Source organism: Schistocerca serialis, chromosome 12 (genome assembly GCF_023864345.2).
Source record: "Schistocerca serialis cubense isolate TAMUIC-IGC-003099 chromosome 12, iqSchSeri2.2, whole genome shotgun sequence".
NCBI classification, from domain to species: Eukaryota; Metazoa; Arthropoda; class Insecta; order Orthoptera; family Acrididae; genus Schistocerca; species Schistocerca serialis.
Window position 1 is genome coordinate 123,903,402 of NC_064649.1, and position 20,812 is coordinate 123,924,213.

The 20,812-nt window shown below is 40.9% G+C and overlaps 1 protein-coding gene across 1 annotated transcript in view; it reads left to right on the forward strand.

Annotated features, from left to right (window-relative positions):
- LOC126428213 (uncharacterized) overlaps positions 1 to 20,812 on the forward strand; it is a 129,495-nt gene that overhangs the window by 106,275 nt on the left and 2,408 nt on the right. Inside the window, exon 8 of the mRNA XM_050090129.1 lies at positions 11,013 to 11,185. Coding sequence (XP_049946086.1) covers positions 11,013 to 11,185 — 173 coding nt within the window. The remainder of the gene's footprint in view (positions 1 to 11,012; positions 11,186 to 20,812) is intronic.

Consider the following 20,812-nt stretch of genomic DNA (forward strand, 5'->3'; position numbering starts at 1 on the left):
GATGATGGCCCATGAATTAAAAGTATTTTTGACGACCTACTGGTGTGACACACCGATAGGGCAATCCACAACTGATCATTTGGTCCAGTTGGAAATGGCAGTTTGGCAGGTTTTTACCAACCACTTATTTGAGCTGGTCTCCCTCTATAATATTTGTAAGTCCTCTCCACCACTCTCTCTCTCTCTCTCTCTCTCTCTCTCTCTCTCTCTCTCTCTCACACTCCCCCCCCCCCCCTCTCCCTGTATTACAGAGTTAATGATTGCTTTAAATCTCATGGTGTGTCCTATCAACTAATCTCTTCTTTTAGTCAGGCTGTGCCATAAATTTCTTTTCTTTTCCTAGTTTGAATTTATAATGAGGAAGTACTGAATCAATCTACATACGTAATCTTTAGATTTTTCTGTAGAACCACATTTCAAAAGTTTCTCTTGTCCAAAATGTTTAATATTCCTTTTTCACTTCATACAAGGCTGTTCTAGAGACAAATATTTTCAGAAAAGACTTATTAACACTTGATTTATATCCAGTGATCACAAATTCCTGTTCACAGAAATGCACTTTATAGCCTCTATATTTTGATGCTATCAGTTATGTTGCTGCCCAATAGAGACTTTTAGTCTCCCATTTTGTTATGTTATTCCCTCAAGATCCCCTGACTTAATTTAACTACATTCCAGTATAAAATATATTCGACTCAATAGGTATTCTGCCATAACAACTGCGATTAGAATATTTTAATAAAAAACAGTTTTGCTTGCAATTTATTCCTCTATTAGCAGCACATTTTGTCTTCATGTAGCATCTTCATATCTATAGCATTCTGTCTTCAGGCCACAAGTGGCCCATTGGGACCATCCGACCGCCGTGTCATCCTCGGCTGAGGATGTGGATAGGAGGGTGTGTGGTCAGCACACCACTCTCCCGGTCGATTTGATGGTTTTCTGTGACCAGCCACTTCTGTTTGGTCGAGTAGCTCCTCAATTGGCATCACGAGGCTGAGTGCACCCCGAAAAACGGCAACAGCGCGTGGTGGCCCAGATGGTCACCCATCCAACTGTCAGCCATGCCCGACAGCACTTAACTTCAGTGATTTGATATCCTCTGCAGCAAGGCTGTTGCCTCATATCCGTAGGGATAACAAAATAAGCAGAAAGTAGGGTGTGGTCCTAGCATGCACAATTCTAAATGTGAATAAGGAATTCTTATTTTCCTAAAAACCATGAAACAGCTCTGTGCCAGATTGCAGCACATGTCAAATCATGTAAACCCACAGAGGCCTAGTCAAAAACAGCTAACGTAATATCACATAACATAGTGATAGAGTGTTAAATAATTCTGATTCAACCATTTTAGATGTTCTTTGTAAGCATCAAATATGCTGACTGTCATGTAACTGCTTTGAGTGCAACTTGCATGTGTCCTCTGCAGTCATTGTATGCACCTGCTTTACACTCGTGCTGTGAGGTTGCGATGGCACCTCTGTTTTTTCAGTTGGAATATGTTTACTTGCTTGTGAGTATGGTCCTCCAACATTGTCGCCTGCTGGTACGATTTTATTAAGGTGTGTTTCATTCGTTTTGTTTATTTATTTAATGTTGTATCCCTCTGTTACATGATATTATATTAGTTGCTTTGACTAGACCTCTGCAGGTTTATCTGATTTGATGGGCTTCAGTCTAGCACCGTGCCTTTTTATGGTTTTTAAAATGCTGTAAAAGGAAAATTTTAAGGTTAATAGCAATTCCTTATTCACATTTAGAATCCTGCATGCCAAGCCCACACCCTAATTTTTGCTTATTTTGTTATCCAAATATATAATCTGAAGCTGTGCATTGAAGGTAAAATGCCTTGTTACTAAAACATATGGAAATAGTCACAACCGGCTGCATAAAAGAAATTTAATTTCTTAACTAGTTTCAACACTTAGTGTCCTTCAGTAGGTTATTACTATTGTGTTACAGTTAAAAACTTCTGAAAAAGGGCATTGTGTGCCTGAAATTGGTTAAGAAATCAAATTTGTTTCATGCAGCTTGTAGCTGATTATTTCGATATGTTTAAATACAGTTGCTAAAGGTGTATAAAATACTGTTGTTACTAAAAAGAATAATTGTCAACCGAGACTAGTTTTACTTGAAATTTTCCATTACCTTTGATGTTCATCTTGTAAGATCTTTTCAGGATTTTGTCCACTCCGTTCAGCTGTCAGTACTTCACCGTCTCTGATCTAACTACAGTGTCAAAGGCAAACTGCCAAGTTTTTATTTCTGCTTCCTGAACTTTAATCCCATTGCCAAATTTCCCTGGCTTCCTTCACAGATTACTCATACGTAAGCATTGAATAACATCATGGCTAGGTGACAACACTGTCTCATTCCTTTCCCAACAGATGCTACCTACACCTTACCGATATCTCTTTCCACTCAAATAAATTGCACTATACTGTCTGGTGTCACCATATTTTGACCATACTCCGTGGCTAGGGTTTCAGAAGTACTTGCTTGATTCGTGTCTAGAAGATGAGAACCAGTCATGGATTGCTGTTGAGTGTCACGCTTTACCTTTTGGCTGTCAGTGGACTTACAGAATCTCTGAGTCGGTGCTTACTCCTGCTATTTATGTTGAAGACTTTTACACTTGGTATAGCTCTTGCTCTGTGGCCTTAGATGAGTGTCGAGGGGATCTGGAGAGGTCCTCTTCTTGGGTCCCATACTGTGGCTCTCAATTTTTCCTCATCAAAACACAGATTGTGCAGTTTTGTTGCCACACAGTGGCCCATGCAGACCAGGGTCTCCGTGTGGAAGACAAACACCTTGAGGTGCACAATTCTGTTTCTGGACTCCTCTCTGAGAAGAGGTGCTTTTACCCCATATCTGTTACCTTAAAAGCCGGCCGGAGTGGCCGTGCAGTTCTAGGCTCTACAGTCTGGACCAGAGCGACTGCTACGGTCGCAGGTTCAAATCCTGCCTCGGGCATGGATGTGTGTGATGTCTTTAGGTTAGTTAGGTTTAATTAGTTCTAAGTTCTAGGCGACTGATGACCTCAGAAGTTAAGTCGCATAGTGCTCAGAGCCATTTGAACCATTTTTTTTACCTTAAAACAAATTACAGGCAGAAGCTTAATGCTCTCCACTTTCTGAGTCATTCCACCATCCTAATCTTCTATAGGCCACTTGTTTTGTATGTACTGGATTACGGACACCATATGATTGGTTTGCCAGCCTGTTGAACTGTTTGATCCATTTCATCATTGTGGAGTAAGGCTAGTCTCTGTATGAGTCCCCAGACAATCTTCTGGTAGAAGCTGGAATCATAACTCAGCAGTTTCAATGCTAGCATCTGCTGCTCAGTTACGTATGATCATTTCTTCTCTCTCTCTCTCTCTCTCTCTCTCTCTCTCTCTCTCTCTCTCTTTCTCTCTCTCTCCCCCTCTCTCTCCCCCCCCTCTCCCTCCTTCTTCTTCTTCATTTTCAGGAATTATGCATGATGCCAGTTGTATCTTAAAGGGTTACCCTTATTCATGCCATCTCTTCTCAGGCCTTGTAAGGCTTGTTTTTGCATGTCGTACGTATTTCATGGCTTGGAATAGTAATGATTGCTCTGACAGTCTTTCACACAGTTCTTCCCGCTGTTTATTGATTCAACCTTTGTGTCTGCTTCTAATGTCTATATTTTTACTTTGTCTAATTTTGTACGCCATTCACAGCCCTTTGTCATTTCCTTTCAGAGACTTTACTCTCATTTATCTGTAATTTGTAAGTGTTCTGGTCTCACTGCTACAGAGAAGCACAAGAAGTGCCATAATTTTATAAAGTTTAAATTTTGTTTCATCCCATACCATGTGTTTTTTTTTCTTTTAAGTTCTGTTTACAGTCCCAGACATACAATGAAATTTTCCAAGATTTTTACCTCCATCTAGAACCTCTGGATAGCTTGTTTTATTTCCAAGATGGTTAAAATATTGTACTTGTTCTGTTACCCTGTCAGAAAAAATATTTCTTTCCTTATATGTTCAACTCTTTTTCAGTACCATTTCTTTTGTGTTGTCAGTAGAGATATTGTATTATGTTCTTGGTACAGCAAGCTCAGCTTGTAGACACCAGTTTGCAGTTCATCTTCACCATCATTTATAATTAACTTGTCACCAATGAATAAAAAAGGGTTTGTGTTTTGTATGATGTTTTTAAGCCAGGGTGAATTAAAATTTTCCTCTTCCTGAACAGGTTGTATGTGTAGCATATGGAAAAGTATGCTGTCATTGCCAGGGCCACGTGTGAAAGCAGTCGGGGTCATATACCTGCTCTGCTGCACAGCTGTTTATGTAGGTGTGACCAGCAGTCAGCCCTCCACCCTGAATGAATGGCCACCAGCTGCTGTGTTCTAGAGCAAAGCTGACCACCCAGTGCCAGAGCTTGCTGCTAAGCATAGCATGCTAGACTTAAGTGGTGACTTTGCAACCCCTGATCCAATTTAATTGTGCAGGTGACCTTGAACTCAGCAATCCTCCTAGCATGGGTAACATGGCTCTATTGCTACATTGCACAGAACTACACAGAGTGAAGCGAAATTTGCACACTCGACCAGCGATAAAAAAATGTCTCTCACAAAATTTTGTCCGGCGAGTACATCTGGCAGAAAAAGGACGTTAAAGAGTAGCTGTCTGGCAACACTGTAACCACATGTATGGTAGCTACCTCTGTCGGCACATACTAATTGTGCTGTACAGTTGGTGCAGTGGATAGAGTTTTGAGTTAGCATGCAGGAGGTCGATGGTTCGATCCTGGTTGAGGCACGTGTGTTTATTTGGTAAATGTAGGCCAAGTGACACGGCATCTGGCGTCTTAATCATCAACAGCGATTGTAGCAGGTCCTCTAGAAAACATTTGCACTTACGTACTACAATCGTAGAAATGGAAGATTGGTCAGCTTTGAAAGAAGCCCTTCCCACATCGTAGGCGTGAATTTATTCGCACCACTTCATCTGCTAGATGCGAAACCTGTTTTCTTTGTACCCTCCTCCAATAGTGCCATAGATTAGTACCAACTGTTATTCTTGCCTTGTTCAGGTTTGTTACCTTCCATTAGGGCCTTACATTACCAGTAGAACGAGCAATGTGCTTTGCGAATAATGTCCAAACTTGGTTACCATTTGTATATGTTGTCACCATGGTTCCACTAATTATGCCTTTCAACATTGAGTCTGGTAACTGCATGCTGTTTAGCACGTTTCTCATTGCATTATTATTATTATTATTATTATTATTATTATTATTATTCTATCAATCAGAAACATGGAGCCTAACAAAAACCGAATACCACCATTTACAAGTATTTGAGAATAAAGTTTATAGAAAAATCTTTGGTCCATATTATGACAACTGAATCACAATGCTGGAAGAGAAGACACAACATAGAAAGCCACGAGCTATGACAACAACCAACGATAGTAAACATAATAAATGCTAGAAGACTGCAATGGGCTGGACATCTGATGAGAATGAAAGATGATCAAATTGTGTTAAGAATAGTCAGGGAGAAGCCATATGGTAAAAGACCAATGGGGGGGGGGGGGGGGGACTCAGGAGTACTTGGCACAATGAAATTGATTGCATATGCGAAAGATTGGGAATAAATAACTGGCAAGAGGCAGCACAAGACAGGAGCATCTGGAGGAATCATGTGAGATTGGCATGGGAGCTTCCAGTCCCTTAGAAGCCTACTACTACTACTACATTATTCTATCAGTGGGATTGTGGAAACATCACGTTAGGGAAACAGAGTAATTCGAAACCAAATGTTTCACTCTTCGTGGTGTTGGGATGAATCATGCAGAACAATATCTGTCTGAGGGGTAATGCGTGTTAGGTGGAACAGTGTACGGGACTGACAGCGTGTTTATATTGTATGCGCTCTCTACCAGACAGGGACTAGTTGTGAGCAGAGTAACGCATCCGTGACAGACTCCAGTGTACATGTGTACACGTATCAAATTTTCTCATTGTAAACCTCTAAACAAGTGTGGCAGAAGTATGGCATACACAAACGATGAATATGTGGATATGCTTCTGGTCCTCAGTGCATCTGATAACCTGGCTGGTGTTGTCGCTCGTGAATATGCCGGTAGATATCCTCGTCGGCGCCATCCAGATAAAAATGTGTTTCGTTGTCTGGACCTGTACCATCGGGAGTCGGGTTCTCTCCTTTCACCGTCGCATGACAGAGGTCGTCCACGGACTAGCTGTACTCCAGCTACTGAGAATTCTGGAAGTCATACAGCAAGAACCTTAGTGAAGTAGACGTAGTGTAGCAAGGCAGCCACATGTCTTGCAATGCGTGGCCATTAATGTGCTACACGAGCATGGGCTGCACCCCTGTCATTATGCTTTCACACAACACTTGCATCCTGCAGATTGCTATCTGTGAATGCAGTTCTGTGAATGGTTCCAACGACAACAGGAAGCCAACAATGACTTTGTGAACACTGTTTTGAAGACACCCTCACTCGTGAGGCTGTCTTCAGTATGCACAGTGTGAGGTTAACCCGCACGTCACCCGTGACTGTGGGTATCAAGTTCGCTTTGGTCTGAGTGCCTGGGCCAGAATATTGGGACAGGTGTTTGGCCCCCTACATTGCCTGACCAGTCGACTCCATGAAGGTATCGTGCATTCCTCTCAAACCATCTGCCTGATGAGCTGGAAGATGTTCCACTACATGTTCATCAGAGGATATGGTTCCAACATGATGGTGCACCTTCACACTTTGGAATTAATGTGCGACAGTATTTTTTTGGACAGAACATTTCCAGGGAAATGGTTCGGACGTGGAGGTCTAGTTATATGGCCACTGCATTCACCTGACCTAAATCCCCTGGATTTCTTCCTGTGGGGACACCTGAAGGAGCACATGTACCACTGTCGAATGTGGAAGAATTGGTAGCGCGTGTTCATGTTGCTCTTGTTACTGTGGACGCAGCTTTGCTGCGAAGGGTCCAGTGCCGTATGGTCTGACGGGTTGCGCAATGTTTGGATGTGCTGGGAGGTCGCTTTGAGCATCTGTTGGTTTGAGGACAACCTATTCTGTTGTGAATGTCATGCAGTCATTAATACGGATAGTATTATTGTCATTGGTTGCTAATGTGTGACATATGACTGCTCATATTACATGCAGTATAAATGACAAGTATATGTTGTGTTATTGTACTATCATCTTTAGCATCTCAAAACTGATATTGTTTTTGTAGTTATTCTGCCCTACAACAGATCATTTGTTTCAACTGTCTATTTCTTATTTGTCCAACCAGGTATTTCTTATGTTCAGCATTACAAAATGTTGCAAATTTAGGATACATGTGACCTTAGAAACAGTGTATATTACGGTATGAAATGTCAGAGTGAAATAAGCAAATAAAAAAATGCACCCTGACCCAGGGTCGAACCCTCGACTTCCTGCATGCTAACCCAAAACTCTGTCCACTGCATCTACTGTACGACATGACACATGCATGCTGACAGATGTAGTACCATACATGTGGTTACAGTGTTATAGATTGCCACGCTTTAATGTTCTTCAGTGGGGGAATTTCACTTCACCCTGTAGTCACAGAAGGCTTCCATTTAGCTTACATTATAACATTTGTATTTTCTGCACCCCTTTACCCTCCTTCACTCCTTTTCCTTTTGTTACTCTCTGTTTTGTCATCTTCTAGCTCAGTCAACAAAGACCAAGAAAGGTTGAATAGGAAGAAAACATTGTGTGGTCACAAGTTTTTGTACAGTGGTGGAGGGACTGTCACGAGCAACATACAGAAAATCCTGACTGGTAGGTTGTGAGCATTGTGATCGGGGAGAGGGGAGGGTTTAAAAGTCACTTTCTTATGTTTTTCTTGAATAACTCAAAAACTGTGGCTTCTATCAAAAAATTTTCACAGTAGAAAATAAAACTACATTAAGTTTCGTAAAAAAATTCCTGTTCATGTTATTTTTAGGAGTAATAATTTCTGTGTTCTAGGCGTTGGAAAAATCCCATATTTTTAAAAATATTGCTTCAATGGTGTAAAATAAATGTTTACTGCTAAATGAAGTGGGTTGATAACAAATATTAATATGTGTACCACATCTAACTGCAGTAAAACAGTGTTAAGGGATAAATTTTGTCACCTTCTAGCGCAGTCAATGAAGACGAAAAAAGGTTGAATAGGGGGGAGATATTGTGTAATCATAAATTTTTGTAAACTGGCAGAGGGACTGTCATGAACAAAATCCTAAGTGGTAGGTTGTGAGCACTGGGATTTCGGCAGGGAGAGGTTAAAGGTCACTTTTTTTATGTTGTCCATGGATAACTCGAAAACAGTAGCTTCTAGCAAAAACTTTTCACAGTACAAAATTAAACTACATTAAATTTCCTATCCATTTTATCTCTAGTGCTAATAGTTTGTGTTCTATGAGTTGGAAAAACATCACATATTATTAAAAAAAGTATTTTAATGGTACAAAATAAATGTCTACTGCTAAATGAAGTGGGCTGAGAACAAATATTATATGTGTGTACCTGCAGTAGAACAGTATTAAGGGATGAATTGCATTCAGGGTGGAAGGGGTAGAGAGTAGAGGGCGACAGAAAGGAGGTCACAGGTTTGTGGTCGTGCACTTGCCTCGTTAATAAGTGTGCAAACTTAAGACGGAGCAGGTGATTTGCCACCCTATCTACCCTACTACTTCACAGAAAGCAGCTACAGGAAGTGTCATGAATTTATACCGATCCTCTACAACACGCCTTATGAGTCACTGACAGTGAAGTGTGCAGACGTGCATGTAGGTGTTTATTTTTCACAAATTTCATCAATTTTGCATGAAATACAGATAAAGTTACCAATAGCAGTAATGCAAGAAATGCGTATGGATAGGTGTTATGTAAATCTGTGCACAATGCCCTACAGTGCTAGAAGGGAAACTAATTCTTAGTCATTCTGTACTTTAGCTGCAGCGTTTTTCTTGCAAACGCAACTTCTCCCACCACGAGTGCTGCTCGATTTTCATTTTGCAGACTGGCTCTATCTCCCCTGCGTTTCCTGCCCATTTCTCTCTTATGTGAGTAGACAGAATAACTCTACTGTGCTCATATTTATTTAGTGTCGTGGAGTTATTTTCAATTCATTGAGTGCTTACTGCACTTGTTAAGAGACCCTTTTTGTAAAATATATTCCTATATACAGTGCTTGAGAATTGTGTAATTTGTGATGTTATCGGTGACCTTTGCAGTGTTGGTAGGAAAGGAATTGGATTGGTAAATATGGCACCTTGATACTGTCTTGTCATTGACAACATATTGTGAAGCATTGTAATTGTGTTGTAGTCGCTTCTTGTGGTGAATTAATGATTGACTGGAAAGACACAGCACTTCTCTCACCATTGTGTTACTATTAGGCTGGATAAATGTATTCCATTCAGCAACACCTGGCACTTGTAGAGTAGGCTGCACTGAGTGGAACCACTTACCACACATCCAATATGGGTTTGTTTGTTTACAACATGCTACATTACAGTATTTGTAATACTATATTTATGTATTTTTTGTGTGTGTGTGTGTGTGTGTGTGTGTGTGTGTGTGTGTGTGTGTGTGAGAGAGAGAGAGAGAGAGAGAGAGAGAGAGAGAGAGAGAGAGAGAGAGAGTAAAGAGCTTGTTGTGTTTCACAACAACAATGCTTTCTAAATCTATGTTGACTTTGTGTCAATAGACAGTTCTCTTTGAGGTAATTCATAATGTTTGAGCACAATATATATTCCAAAATCCTGCTGCATGTCGATGTCAATGCTGTACAAGATGACTAAGAATCAGTTTCAGTTCTAGCACTGTAGAACAGTGTGCAGAGATTTATGTAGATTCTGCCCATTTGTGTTTCTTGTGCTACTATTATTACTAACTCCTATCTGTATTTCACATAGTGTTAATACACTCTGGAAAATAAACACACCCGGGCACGTCTGTGCGCCACATGACTAGTGGTTCGTAAGGCACGCTGTGCAGGTCGGTATAACTTTGTGAAACACCCTGCAGTTGCTTGTTGTGACAGAGTAGTGCAGACTCGTCTGCTAGCTCTTTAGTTTGCAGACCTGCGAAGTGCACGATCACAATCCAGCGACCTACCTTCCTCGCCCTTCTGCCTTCCACCCCCTCCCCCTCCATCCTGTTAGATCCCCAGAACAGTTTATCCCTTGATGTTGTTCTACTGTGCCTTGACATATTAAACATGTAATTTAGTAGTAAACACTTATTTTATACCATTAAAACAAAATTTTTAATAATATGTGATTTTTCCATCCTCTGCAATGTGGAAACTATTAGTCATAGAGATACAATGAAGGGGTCATTATTTTAAGAAGTTTAATTTTGCACTGCAAAACATTTGTACTAGGAGCCATAGTTTTTGAGTTACTCAGGAAAGGCCTTCAAAAGTGGCCAGAAAGTTCCCCTCCCCCACTGAATCCCGACACTCACAACCCTCAGTCAGGAGTTTTAATATGTTGTTCATGAGACTCCCTCCTGTCATTGTACAGAAATTTGCAAGTACATAATTTTCTTCACTAATTTTCCTTCATTTTTTGCACTATCCCTTCACTTTTTTTTTCTAATCCTTTTTTGTGTGTATGGGAGCCCATAGTAGTGCCACTGTAAAAATCTGCCTGCTTGGCTGGATGGTAATGTGCTCGCTTCCCATGCAGTGGGCCCCAGTTCGATTCCCGGCCGGGTCGGAGATTTCCTCGGTGCATCGACTGGGTGTCATTTCGCCCTCATCATTGTTTCATCCCCATCACTGGCACACGAGTTGTCCAGTGTGGCGTTGACTGTAATAAGTTTCGCACTTGGCAGCCGAACTTCCGCGGATGGGGCCTGCCGGCCAGCAATGCCATACGACCATTTCATTTTTTACCACTGTAAAAAATCTTCACTGTGTAGAGGTACCACAGGTGGATGGTGATATTGTGGCAGTAACAGCAGGTTTCTACTCTTACCACAGGGAGCTGACTGTACACTGGTGCAGAGGTGATCCTAAAGCAACAGATGGGCTGACTGAGCAGATGCCCAAGCTTAAAATTCACGGCTACTTTGAAGAGGAGGAGCCAGACAGTGACAGTGATAATAGCAGCAGCAGCAGCAGCAGCAGCCATCGTGAGAGTGATAATGATGAAAGTAATATATCTGTTCTCTTTTCAGAGGATGTATAAAAGTGATATGATATTTATATACAAGTGTATAACCGATCACATCTTGGCTCTAACTATGTAACTTGATCACACCTTTCGTGATTGAACTGCCAAATTTTTGTAAGATTGTTGCTAAACTGGCTTCGCTGTAATTTCATGTTAACAAAGGCAAAAACTGTTTGGAAGTAGCCACGCGCTTGGAAGTGCAATGTCATGGTTTGTGCGGCCCCTCCCACTGGAGGTTCTAGTCCTCCCTCGGGCATAAGTTAGTTCAAGTAGTGTTTAAGTGACCAGTTTGGTCCATTAGGAATTCACACACATTTGAACATTTTGTTTTGAAGTAAGGTAATTGCAAATTATTTTGCAAATCTCTAGCTAACAATAATGTTACAGTAAAACCTCATTTTTATGTTTCCACTTTTTACATGAATTTTTTTCAGTCCCAATAGAAGTTCTGTTCTCTTAGTACAATGCTTTATGTTAACGATTCCACGTTACAACATTTCCCGCTTTTAAGTTTCCTTCAAAGTTGTTGATCCTGTAATGTAGTGTTACCGCGGTAAGCAAGATTGCATTGTCAGCATGTTGGGTCACAGCTGACTTTTATATAGGTTTGCAGTGTTTGGATTGGTGGGAAAGCATGCTGAGTCACTGCATTAATGATAACCGTAATCTGATGATAGTGACACTGGTAACAACCTTCCTTCTGCTTATTGCATTGGACTACAGCAGATTTAATTTAATTTCACAGTAAATAAACACTGCTTTTGAAGACAGTGATCTCTGGCTTTCTCATTGTTACTTCCGCATGAAATATGCTTATCCGTACTAAGTGCACGGTCCTCGGTTGGTACGACGTGATGTCGGAAGTAATAAAACATCCCTCTTCAAGATGCTCTGTAACATGACGACAATTTCTGCCCTCTTTCTCACCCAGGACGTCCCTGAGCTGAGTGACCTCCTTGGCGGCAACGAGCTTCAGATTTTCTACCTATTGTTATCTGTTTATGAAGACTGACAATTTCTCTGTTTTAAGTAATATTATGTTCCAAGTTTTATTTAGCATAATTTTGTGATTAATATCAATAATAAGTCTTGCATTGGAACATGAATATCTTTTTAATGGGGTTTTGTAAAAGACTTGGCTTCCATGTTTCAGATTTTTTTTAAATAGGCAAAATTTAAGTTGTTTTAATTTCATATTTTGAAAAATATAAAGCTGGCCTCCTGCCTTCCACTTGGTCACTCAGTGTACCGGAAACCAACACACACTGGTCAGTACTTGAACACCAATAGTTTCCACCACCCTGTACACAAGAAAGCTGTCCTGAACACGTTGGTTCATAGAGCCAAGATTATCTCTGACGACAACCACCTACAGTCTGAATTGCAGAACTTAAAATGTGTTTTCGGGGAAAATGTATACAGCAAAAGAGACATTGCAAATGCTTTCAAGGGCCACCGACGAAAGGCACCAGGTGAATCACTAGAAGAGGCCAAACGGACTGTATTCCTGCCATACTGTGTAGCAAGTAGCAGTAAGTTAGGACGTCTGCTGCAGAAACATGGGCTGACAGCAGAAACATGGGCTGAGACCAGTGTTCCGTCCCGCCCCTAAGATACGAGATATGTTACGCCCTGTTAAAGACGACATTGCTCTTAGTGTCCGGTGTGTGTGGTGTGCCCTGTGAATGTGGCAGCATGTATACTGGACAAACAATTTGCACGGTTGCGGAGCGTTGTACTGAGCACAAGCGCCATTTAAACAAAGGGAGCTTGACAAGTCTGCCATAGCGGAGCATTGCCTAGAAAACAGACATAAAATACAGTTCGGAAATACAAAAGTATTGGCTCATGCGTCTACATATTGGGACCCCATTATAAAGGAAGCGGCTGAGATTCGTTTAGACAACAACAGTTTCAACAGAGACCAGGGATACACACTCAGCAGGGCATGGGGACGGGCGTTGGACATCGAAAGAAAGCAGAGACAGATGCGGGAGCAGCAGTTTCAAATGTGGCGCCTGCCCCTGGCGCCACTTGACGTCACCGTGCTGCCACGGGCAGTAGCTCCGCTAGCTGCCCGGGTTGACTTACTCACTCGCCACATTGGATCGATCTGATTGGCTGCTGCTGATGATGTCATCATGCCTATATAAGTGAGAAACCGGAGCAGCCCCGGCAGACAGTGAACTCCTGACGACAATGGCGGAGATGGCCATCAAAAGCTTGAGGATTTTATTCAAATTGACGCAGCTGGAAAACCGAGAACGTTTTATTCATAGGTACTTGTTATGCAGCTAACAGGAAACCTTAAGTTATTGAATCTACATAATTATAACAGTGGAAGGAGTGGCTAGCAAGTTATGTTCTGAAATTTCTCGAGTTGTCAACAGTTTGTCTTTCGTTTTGAAATGACTCTTTTGCACCAATGAAGCAGTTACTTATGGCATTCAAATATTTTGCCACTGATGATTTTATTCTGCCCATTGGAGACTTTATTGGTACTGGCAAGGGGATAATAAGTGGAATTTCTAAAGGATGTGTATGACACTTAATAACGTATACAAGACAGCTTTGTTCATTAATTCAGTTCTCTGATGTAATTAACTGAAAAAAATAAACAGATGTCCATGGAATAATATTCTCTTATTGTGAAATCATTTGTTTAATTTGTATTTTCTTATCCTCATTTTGAACTTAGTGCTTTTTTTAAACCATACAGTTCTTCCTCCCTTCTCTAGTTTTTGTCAGGCTACTTTTGAAGCAACACCATCTGCAACTTTGTTAATTCTTCCACATTTGAGAACATATATTTTTATTCTGAAAACAAAACTCACAGTTTCAAGCTCCAGTGAAGGTGTCATGCCTCCAGTTACTTTCCCTTCCCTTCCAGGTAATATGATATGATAACAGCTTTAGTTTGGATATTTGCCATAGGTATACTTTTACCCCAGGATTATAAAAACAGACCTTGGAAGGCCCAACGGTACCGACCAGCCGCCGTGTTATCCTCAGCCCACAGGCATCACTGGATGTGGATTTGGAGGGCATGTGGTCAGCACACCGCTCTCCCGGCCGTATGTCAGTTTACGAGACTGGAGCCGCTACTTCTCAGTCAAGTAGCTCCTCAGTTTGCCTCACAAGGGCTGAGTGCACCCCACTTGCCAACAGCATCCCAGCCCGACAGTGCTTAACTTCGGTGATCTGACGGGAACCGGTGTTACCACTGCGGCAAGGCCATTGGCCTTCATATATATTTATGTATATATGCTCATATAATTATTAATGATCACATCACAGAAACAAGATGTATATGTGCCCAATAACTACAAAAGCAAATGCACAATGTTCAGCAAAGGTACTTTCTGTAATAACTCCTTTTTGACGTAATCATTCTAAGACAAATACAACAAGCTAACCAGTAACACTTCTCAGGATTGTCAGTCAAATCACTGTCAATGGTGTCTGTGTTGTCACAGTTGGAGACTTTGAAGAGACCACCTATTTTACAAAGAAGGCCACATTTCACAATTGCTTTTATATTATGTCCCTACTTGGACTGTGGCGTCCTGCCCTTGACAACTTTATCAAATTCTAAATTTCAACAACTGATCTATAGCCTCCACTACCTTTCGTTAGCATAATATTTATGTGTTTCTTTCTTGGAGGAGGGAGGGAGGGGGAATCAATCATATGCCTGTTATAACTGCTCTATCGATCTCTGTGAAGTTTTTTATAAATGGAACTGCTGCAGATTTTTCCCATACCTTTTTTCAGAAATCTAGAGAGATCTCTTACTGATCACACAAAAAATACTTAACCCTTTAACTAATTTCACAATAGATCATTATACTGTCAAACGTGCAAGTACCCTACAAACTTAGTTTAATGTTTTGTTAATGTTTTGATTGAATGAGGCCGCAGAATCATAACGTGCAGGCTTTTGCGGCCAGCATCTTCATTAGTTGAAACTTCCGGGCTGAGAGGCTGTGGTCGATCTATAAAACTACTTCTTTCTGATGTTTCATTGCCAACTGAGGACAACCTCTTCCAAGGTGAATTGATGACTGGCTGCCAGGCCGTGGAGGTCCCGTTTGTATGAGGACACCACCATACGTCACGTGAGGCTGACTGTAAGTCTACCTCTGACTAACGTCGTTATTCTCTATTGGAGGTAATCGATTCTCACATCATTGGTGCAAAGTCGACTACCATATCTTGTCTAAGTTTAACACTTAGGCGCCGACGCCCGTAAAAATACGGGCGTGCGCAGCCTGCCCCATAGTCCGGTGCCCGTAATTTTACGGGCGCGAGTTCTCGTTCTTCCCCTTCCTTCCTTTGTGTGTTCTTACGGCTCCCGCTTGTCTGGGAGGCACTGCATGGACTGTAGTTAGAGTATTGCTCACTAGATGGTGCGAGCATGCTGTGGAAGGGTGTGTTTCCCTTTTCATTTGTCGTGTTTTGTGAGCAGCGATTTTTTCCCGCGCGGTCTCAGTAGCGTCGACATGGCGAAGCGTGGCTTGACAGTCGAAGAAATTGCTCGCGAGTTACATCGTGATTTAGAAGAAAGTGACGTTGATTTGTCAGAGGAAGATATTGTAGATGACTCTGATGATGATGTGGACTATGTTCAAGAAGTAGTTTCTGGCAGTTCAGGTAAAGAATTCTGACAACAAAACATGTATAATTTTTGTTCAGGTTTTCACTGAATAATTTATTTGCATATACTACTCTTCTGATAGATTCAGAAGAGGAGAGCAGGTGTCCAAGCACTTCAGCAGCAAGTAATCCCGTCGATATTGTGCCTGAAGAATGAGTGAGACTAACGGCGAGGGGGAAGCCGAGACGTGCGTGCCACACCGATTCTGAGGAAGGTTGGATGACTACTGATTGTGCACTACACATCGATCTATTCTCAGGACAATCCAGAATATGCAATGTTGTCAGTTTAGACCAGAACAGTGCACCTATAGAATTTTTCTCATATTTCGTCACAGACAGTATGATGAAACATATAAAGGAGCAAACTAATCTGTATGCTCAACAATGCATCAGGAAATTACGAAGCACAAATTCCCTTTCACCCACCTGCTCATTATCAAAGTGGAAAGGAGTTACACTTATGGAAATAATTGTAGTCCATATGTATGTAAGAGTGAGGCCACGTATACGAGAGCACTGGTCCCTGTTGTGTCGTGTAATTTCTGTCCGAACATCTTGAGCCGTGACAGATTTCTTTCTATTTTGAGAAATTTCCACATTAGTGATAATTCCTTAGCTAAGAGGAAAGGAGAAACTGGCTATGAGCCACTGCACAAGGTGAGACCCCGCCTAGATAATGTGTGTGCTAATTTCCAGCATGCGTATACACCATCTCAAAAAATTACAATAGATGAAGGCATGTGTAAATTTCGAGGTTGTGTGTATTTCAAACAGTACATGCCACAAAAACCAAATAAATATGGTATCAAACTGTACATGTTATCCGAATCTGACACACGTTACATCTGGAATTTCTCTGTTTACGTGGGTGAAAGGTCTGACACAGTGACTCTGGTAAAGACATTGCTTGCAAATCTGTCAGGAAAAGGCTACATTTTGTTTACGGACAGATTCTACACGAGTCCAATACTTGCTTCAGAACTGGAAGCTGCAAAAACTGCTCTTGTGGGAACAACAAGAAAATCTCGGCAGGGATTGCCTCGTGCTATAAAAGATCCGAACCTTCAGTGAGGTGAACTTATTTTCAGGCGTAAAGGAAATATGTTAGCACTGTGTTGGAAGCACAAAAAAAATGTGCATATGATAAGTACAAGCCACACTGCTGAGATGGTCACTTTCACAGATCAGAGAGAAAGAGAGAAGTCAAAGCCTGCCTGTGTAGTAGACTACAATAAAAACAAGTTTGGTGTTGACTTATCAGATCAGCGATTGTCATACGGCGCATTTGAACATCGAACTGTGAAGTGGTGGAAAAAGTTGGCATTCCATGTTATACTAATGGTGATTGTAAATTCCTGCATATTATATAATAAGGTTACTGGAAAACATCTCACAACATCTCACTTCATGACAATTATCTGTGCAGATCTTGCACAAAGCAAAGATCTTGAACCCTGACCTGGTCCACCTGGACTCTCAAGACTATCAACTGGAAATCATTTCCTGGAAAAGATTGAGACAGAAGTAGGTAAGAAACAGAAACAAAAACAGTGTGTAGTGTTCTCTGAGAGGAAAAAAACTGACTGGAAAAGGGTGGCGAAAAGACACAAGCTACCAGTGTAGTGAATGTAAAGTAGTGTTGTGCAAAATGATGTGCTTCAAAATTTAGCACACAAAGAGCAAAATTGCATCCTAAAATAGTTACAGGAAGTTACTGTAGATAAGATATACTGTACCCATCATAATTACAATTTCTGTGTAAAATAAAAAAAAAAAAATTCCTTCTAGAAAATACAGTGAATATACCCTTGACCAATTTTTCCTATTTTCAAAAACAATGTTATAATAATAACGCTTGTCAAAAGTATGTATTAATTCAAGAGAAAGGTATTATATATGGTTTTAAACAAGAATGTCTAGGTCTTTCAATAAGAGTAATTTTATTGCTGTAACTGAAACCTTTCATGAGTTATAGTAGTTAAAAGTACGTTAAAATCAGCCAGGCTTTATGGTAGACACCCGTGACCAATGGCTCAGGACCCAAAGTGTTAAGCCTTCCTCTCTTTGGATACACTGACAATGAGATAGATCGAGCACTGCATCCCAGAAGAAAAGTGTCAGACAACATTCAGCAACAACTACTGTTAGCTGGAAAAGGTTTCTCTTCCATTTATTCACAATATTATGGACTGTATTGGGAAAACTCTGGCCAAGTTTCAAGTTGAAACAATCTTTAGTCCCACCAAGAATGTTAGTGAGTGTGTAAGATCGGCGAAGGTGCACGACACCCCTTACCAACTCCTGGTGTGTATAAAATTGCATGTAGCTGTGGGAAGGTTTATATCGGAACAACGAAAAGAACTGCCAATACGCTCTTAACCGAACACAAAGGAACCGTCTACAAGGACATACCGACAAATCGGGTGTAGCAGAACATGTGTTTAAAGACGGTGAGCATTAAATGAAACTCAAGACAAGTGTACTAGCCAGGGCATCGCATTATTATGCATGTATGCATAGGGAAGCACCACAATAATTTTAATAGAAAAGAGGAAGGCTTAAAGTTAGACAAGACATAGAAGTAAACTTTGCACCAACGATGTGACAGTCGATTACCTTCAATCAAGAATAATGCCATTAGTCAGAGGAAGACGTACAGTCGGCCCCATGTGATGTATGCTGGTGCCCTCTATGCGCTCCATACAAATGAGACCTCTGCGGCCTGGCAGCCAGTCATTGACTCACCTAGGAAGATGTTGCCTGCAGTTGGCAACGAAACGTCAGGAAGTAGTAGTTTTACAGATTGTCCACAGCCTCTCAACCCAGAAGTTTTCGTGTTTCCTACTACACTCTTGAACTCATCTGCAGTATCTACCAGCCTCAAAATATTCTCACACGAACAATTTTGTGGTCTGGAACACTTATCGCTCACATTAGACACGCGATTTTGGCAGATGACGACTAAAATTAATATGAAATTACGTACGCAAAAATACCCAGTGCGCTCTTCAGGTGTTGCCAACTTAACTGGATGGGAACGCCATTGTAGGAAGGTTCGTTCGAGATATAATTGCAACCACACATGCGTTCGACGCAGTCAGTCTCCCAGGTGCAGTGGTTAGTGACAAGGTGAAAGCTGTTAGAGTTGTGGCCCATGGATGGTTCCAACCAGTTTCGACTGATCAGAGGAAATTCTTCTGACTGGCTCCAAAGCCTTTAATAAGTGTGCTTCAAAGATATCACCATGTGCACGTGCAGAGCTTTTTATGTTAAGCCTCGTAGCATTCTTGTTGAAGATAAGAAGTTCTGGTTCCCACTAGCCTTTTAAAGGAAATGTATATCTCAAACTTGTGATAATTTAATACATAGTAGTGTAATTTTATTCCCTGACGGTGTTTTTCTGTAGAAATCTGATGAATAAATTTCTCTTTCATAAAAGGATCCAATCACAAGCTATACCCATTGCTACAATGGGCACATTAGTTGGCTCACTTTATAGAGGGGATCTGGCAAAGGTAGAAATTAACATGCTGTGTTGTTACACACATACTGGTGAAATCAAGCTGCATACCAGATTCTTAACCAGTGGAAGCATTGTAGCCAGTCCCTACCAATTAAACCAATGATATTTTTTCTTCAAATTAGATAATTTCTGGCATTTGTAATGTTTGGGCATTTTCTACCTTGTGGTTCATTAACATTCATACTAATCATCTATAATGTATTGTCAATTAGTAACAAAATTTGTGTTACCAAAATCAATGAAGCAAACTGATCAATTGTTTGCATCATACGTGTACTATCAAAATATGTAAAAGAAAACAAGATATTGATGAGAAAAGTGGTGTCTCGAATAATTACAAATGTCTTCACTTAACATTTTGTATCACTGGTTCTCCAAGAAGGGGCGACCACGATAATCGACATTTTTTGAAAGCCTGCAACTGTCATTAAGTCTTTAAATATGGTAGTGAAACAGTGCACCACTTAACGTATTTTTTCATGCCTTGGGCAACGTTTCGAGAATTTCTGATCATCACGATCAAATATTTACATTAGCATTTGTGTTTTGTGCTACCTGTCTTTCTTGCACTGTAGCCGTCTTTTCCATTATGCCACCATCACTCATACTGTTTGTGAAATTTCTCTCTCTCTCTCTCTCTCTCTCTCTCTCTCTCTCTCTCTCTGTTTTTGTGTGTGTGTGTGTGTGTGTGTGTGTGTGTGTGTGTGTGTCTGTGTCTGTGTCTGTGTGTGGTGTGGTGGTGGGGGGGGGGGGGGGGGGGGTTCTTTTTCTCATAATGTAGTAAATTTTTCACTTGACAATGAGAATAAATTCTCAAACCCATAGTGCTAAACATGGGGGAGGGAAAAATGTAACCGAAATACTGTTTCATTATGTAAACCAGAAACATTTGCATGGCAGTAGTGGTATCAACTAACGCTACAAGTGGTCAGACAACGAAACATTTGAAACATGCATTCGAGTATACCCCCAGGGTTCCGATAGTCAAAACTACCATGAAGCTGTGCATGCGCAGTAGAGAGAGTTCGAAAACGATTGCACTCGGTTGTGATAGGTTTACTCAAACGAACTTAATAACTAACTGGGGAATAAAATGGTGTCGTACAAGGCATGCACAGATTTAACCCATGGTTAGCCTATTACTCAGTTAGCTATCCCTGGATTTAACCCAAATTATACAACTGGTCCTACGCCGACTTTTTCATTATAGTATGGTTTACGAAATTCCAATGCTCTTAGAGTAGTATTGTCTGTGTCCTGTTTATTTTGTGACATAATGTAAGCTCTCTTAAAGCTATATGCGTACAAACAAATGAATAAGCAGACAAATTTGGTCAGTAGTATTGAATAAAATGTTTTGACAGCTTTAGGAGAAAAACAATGTTTTTCGATCAGAAGACATGTTTCAACAAATGTGTGGTACAT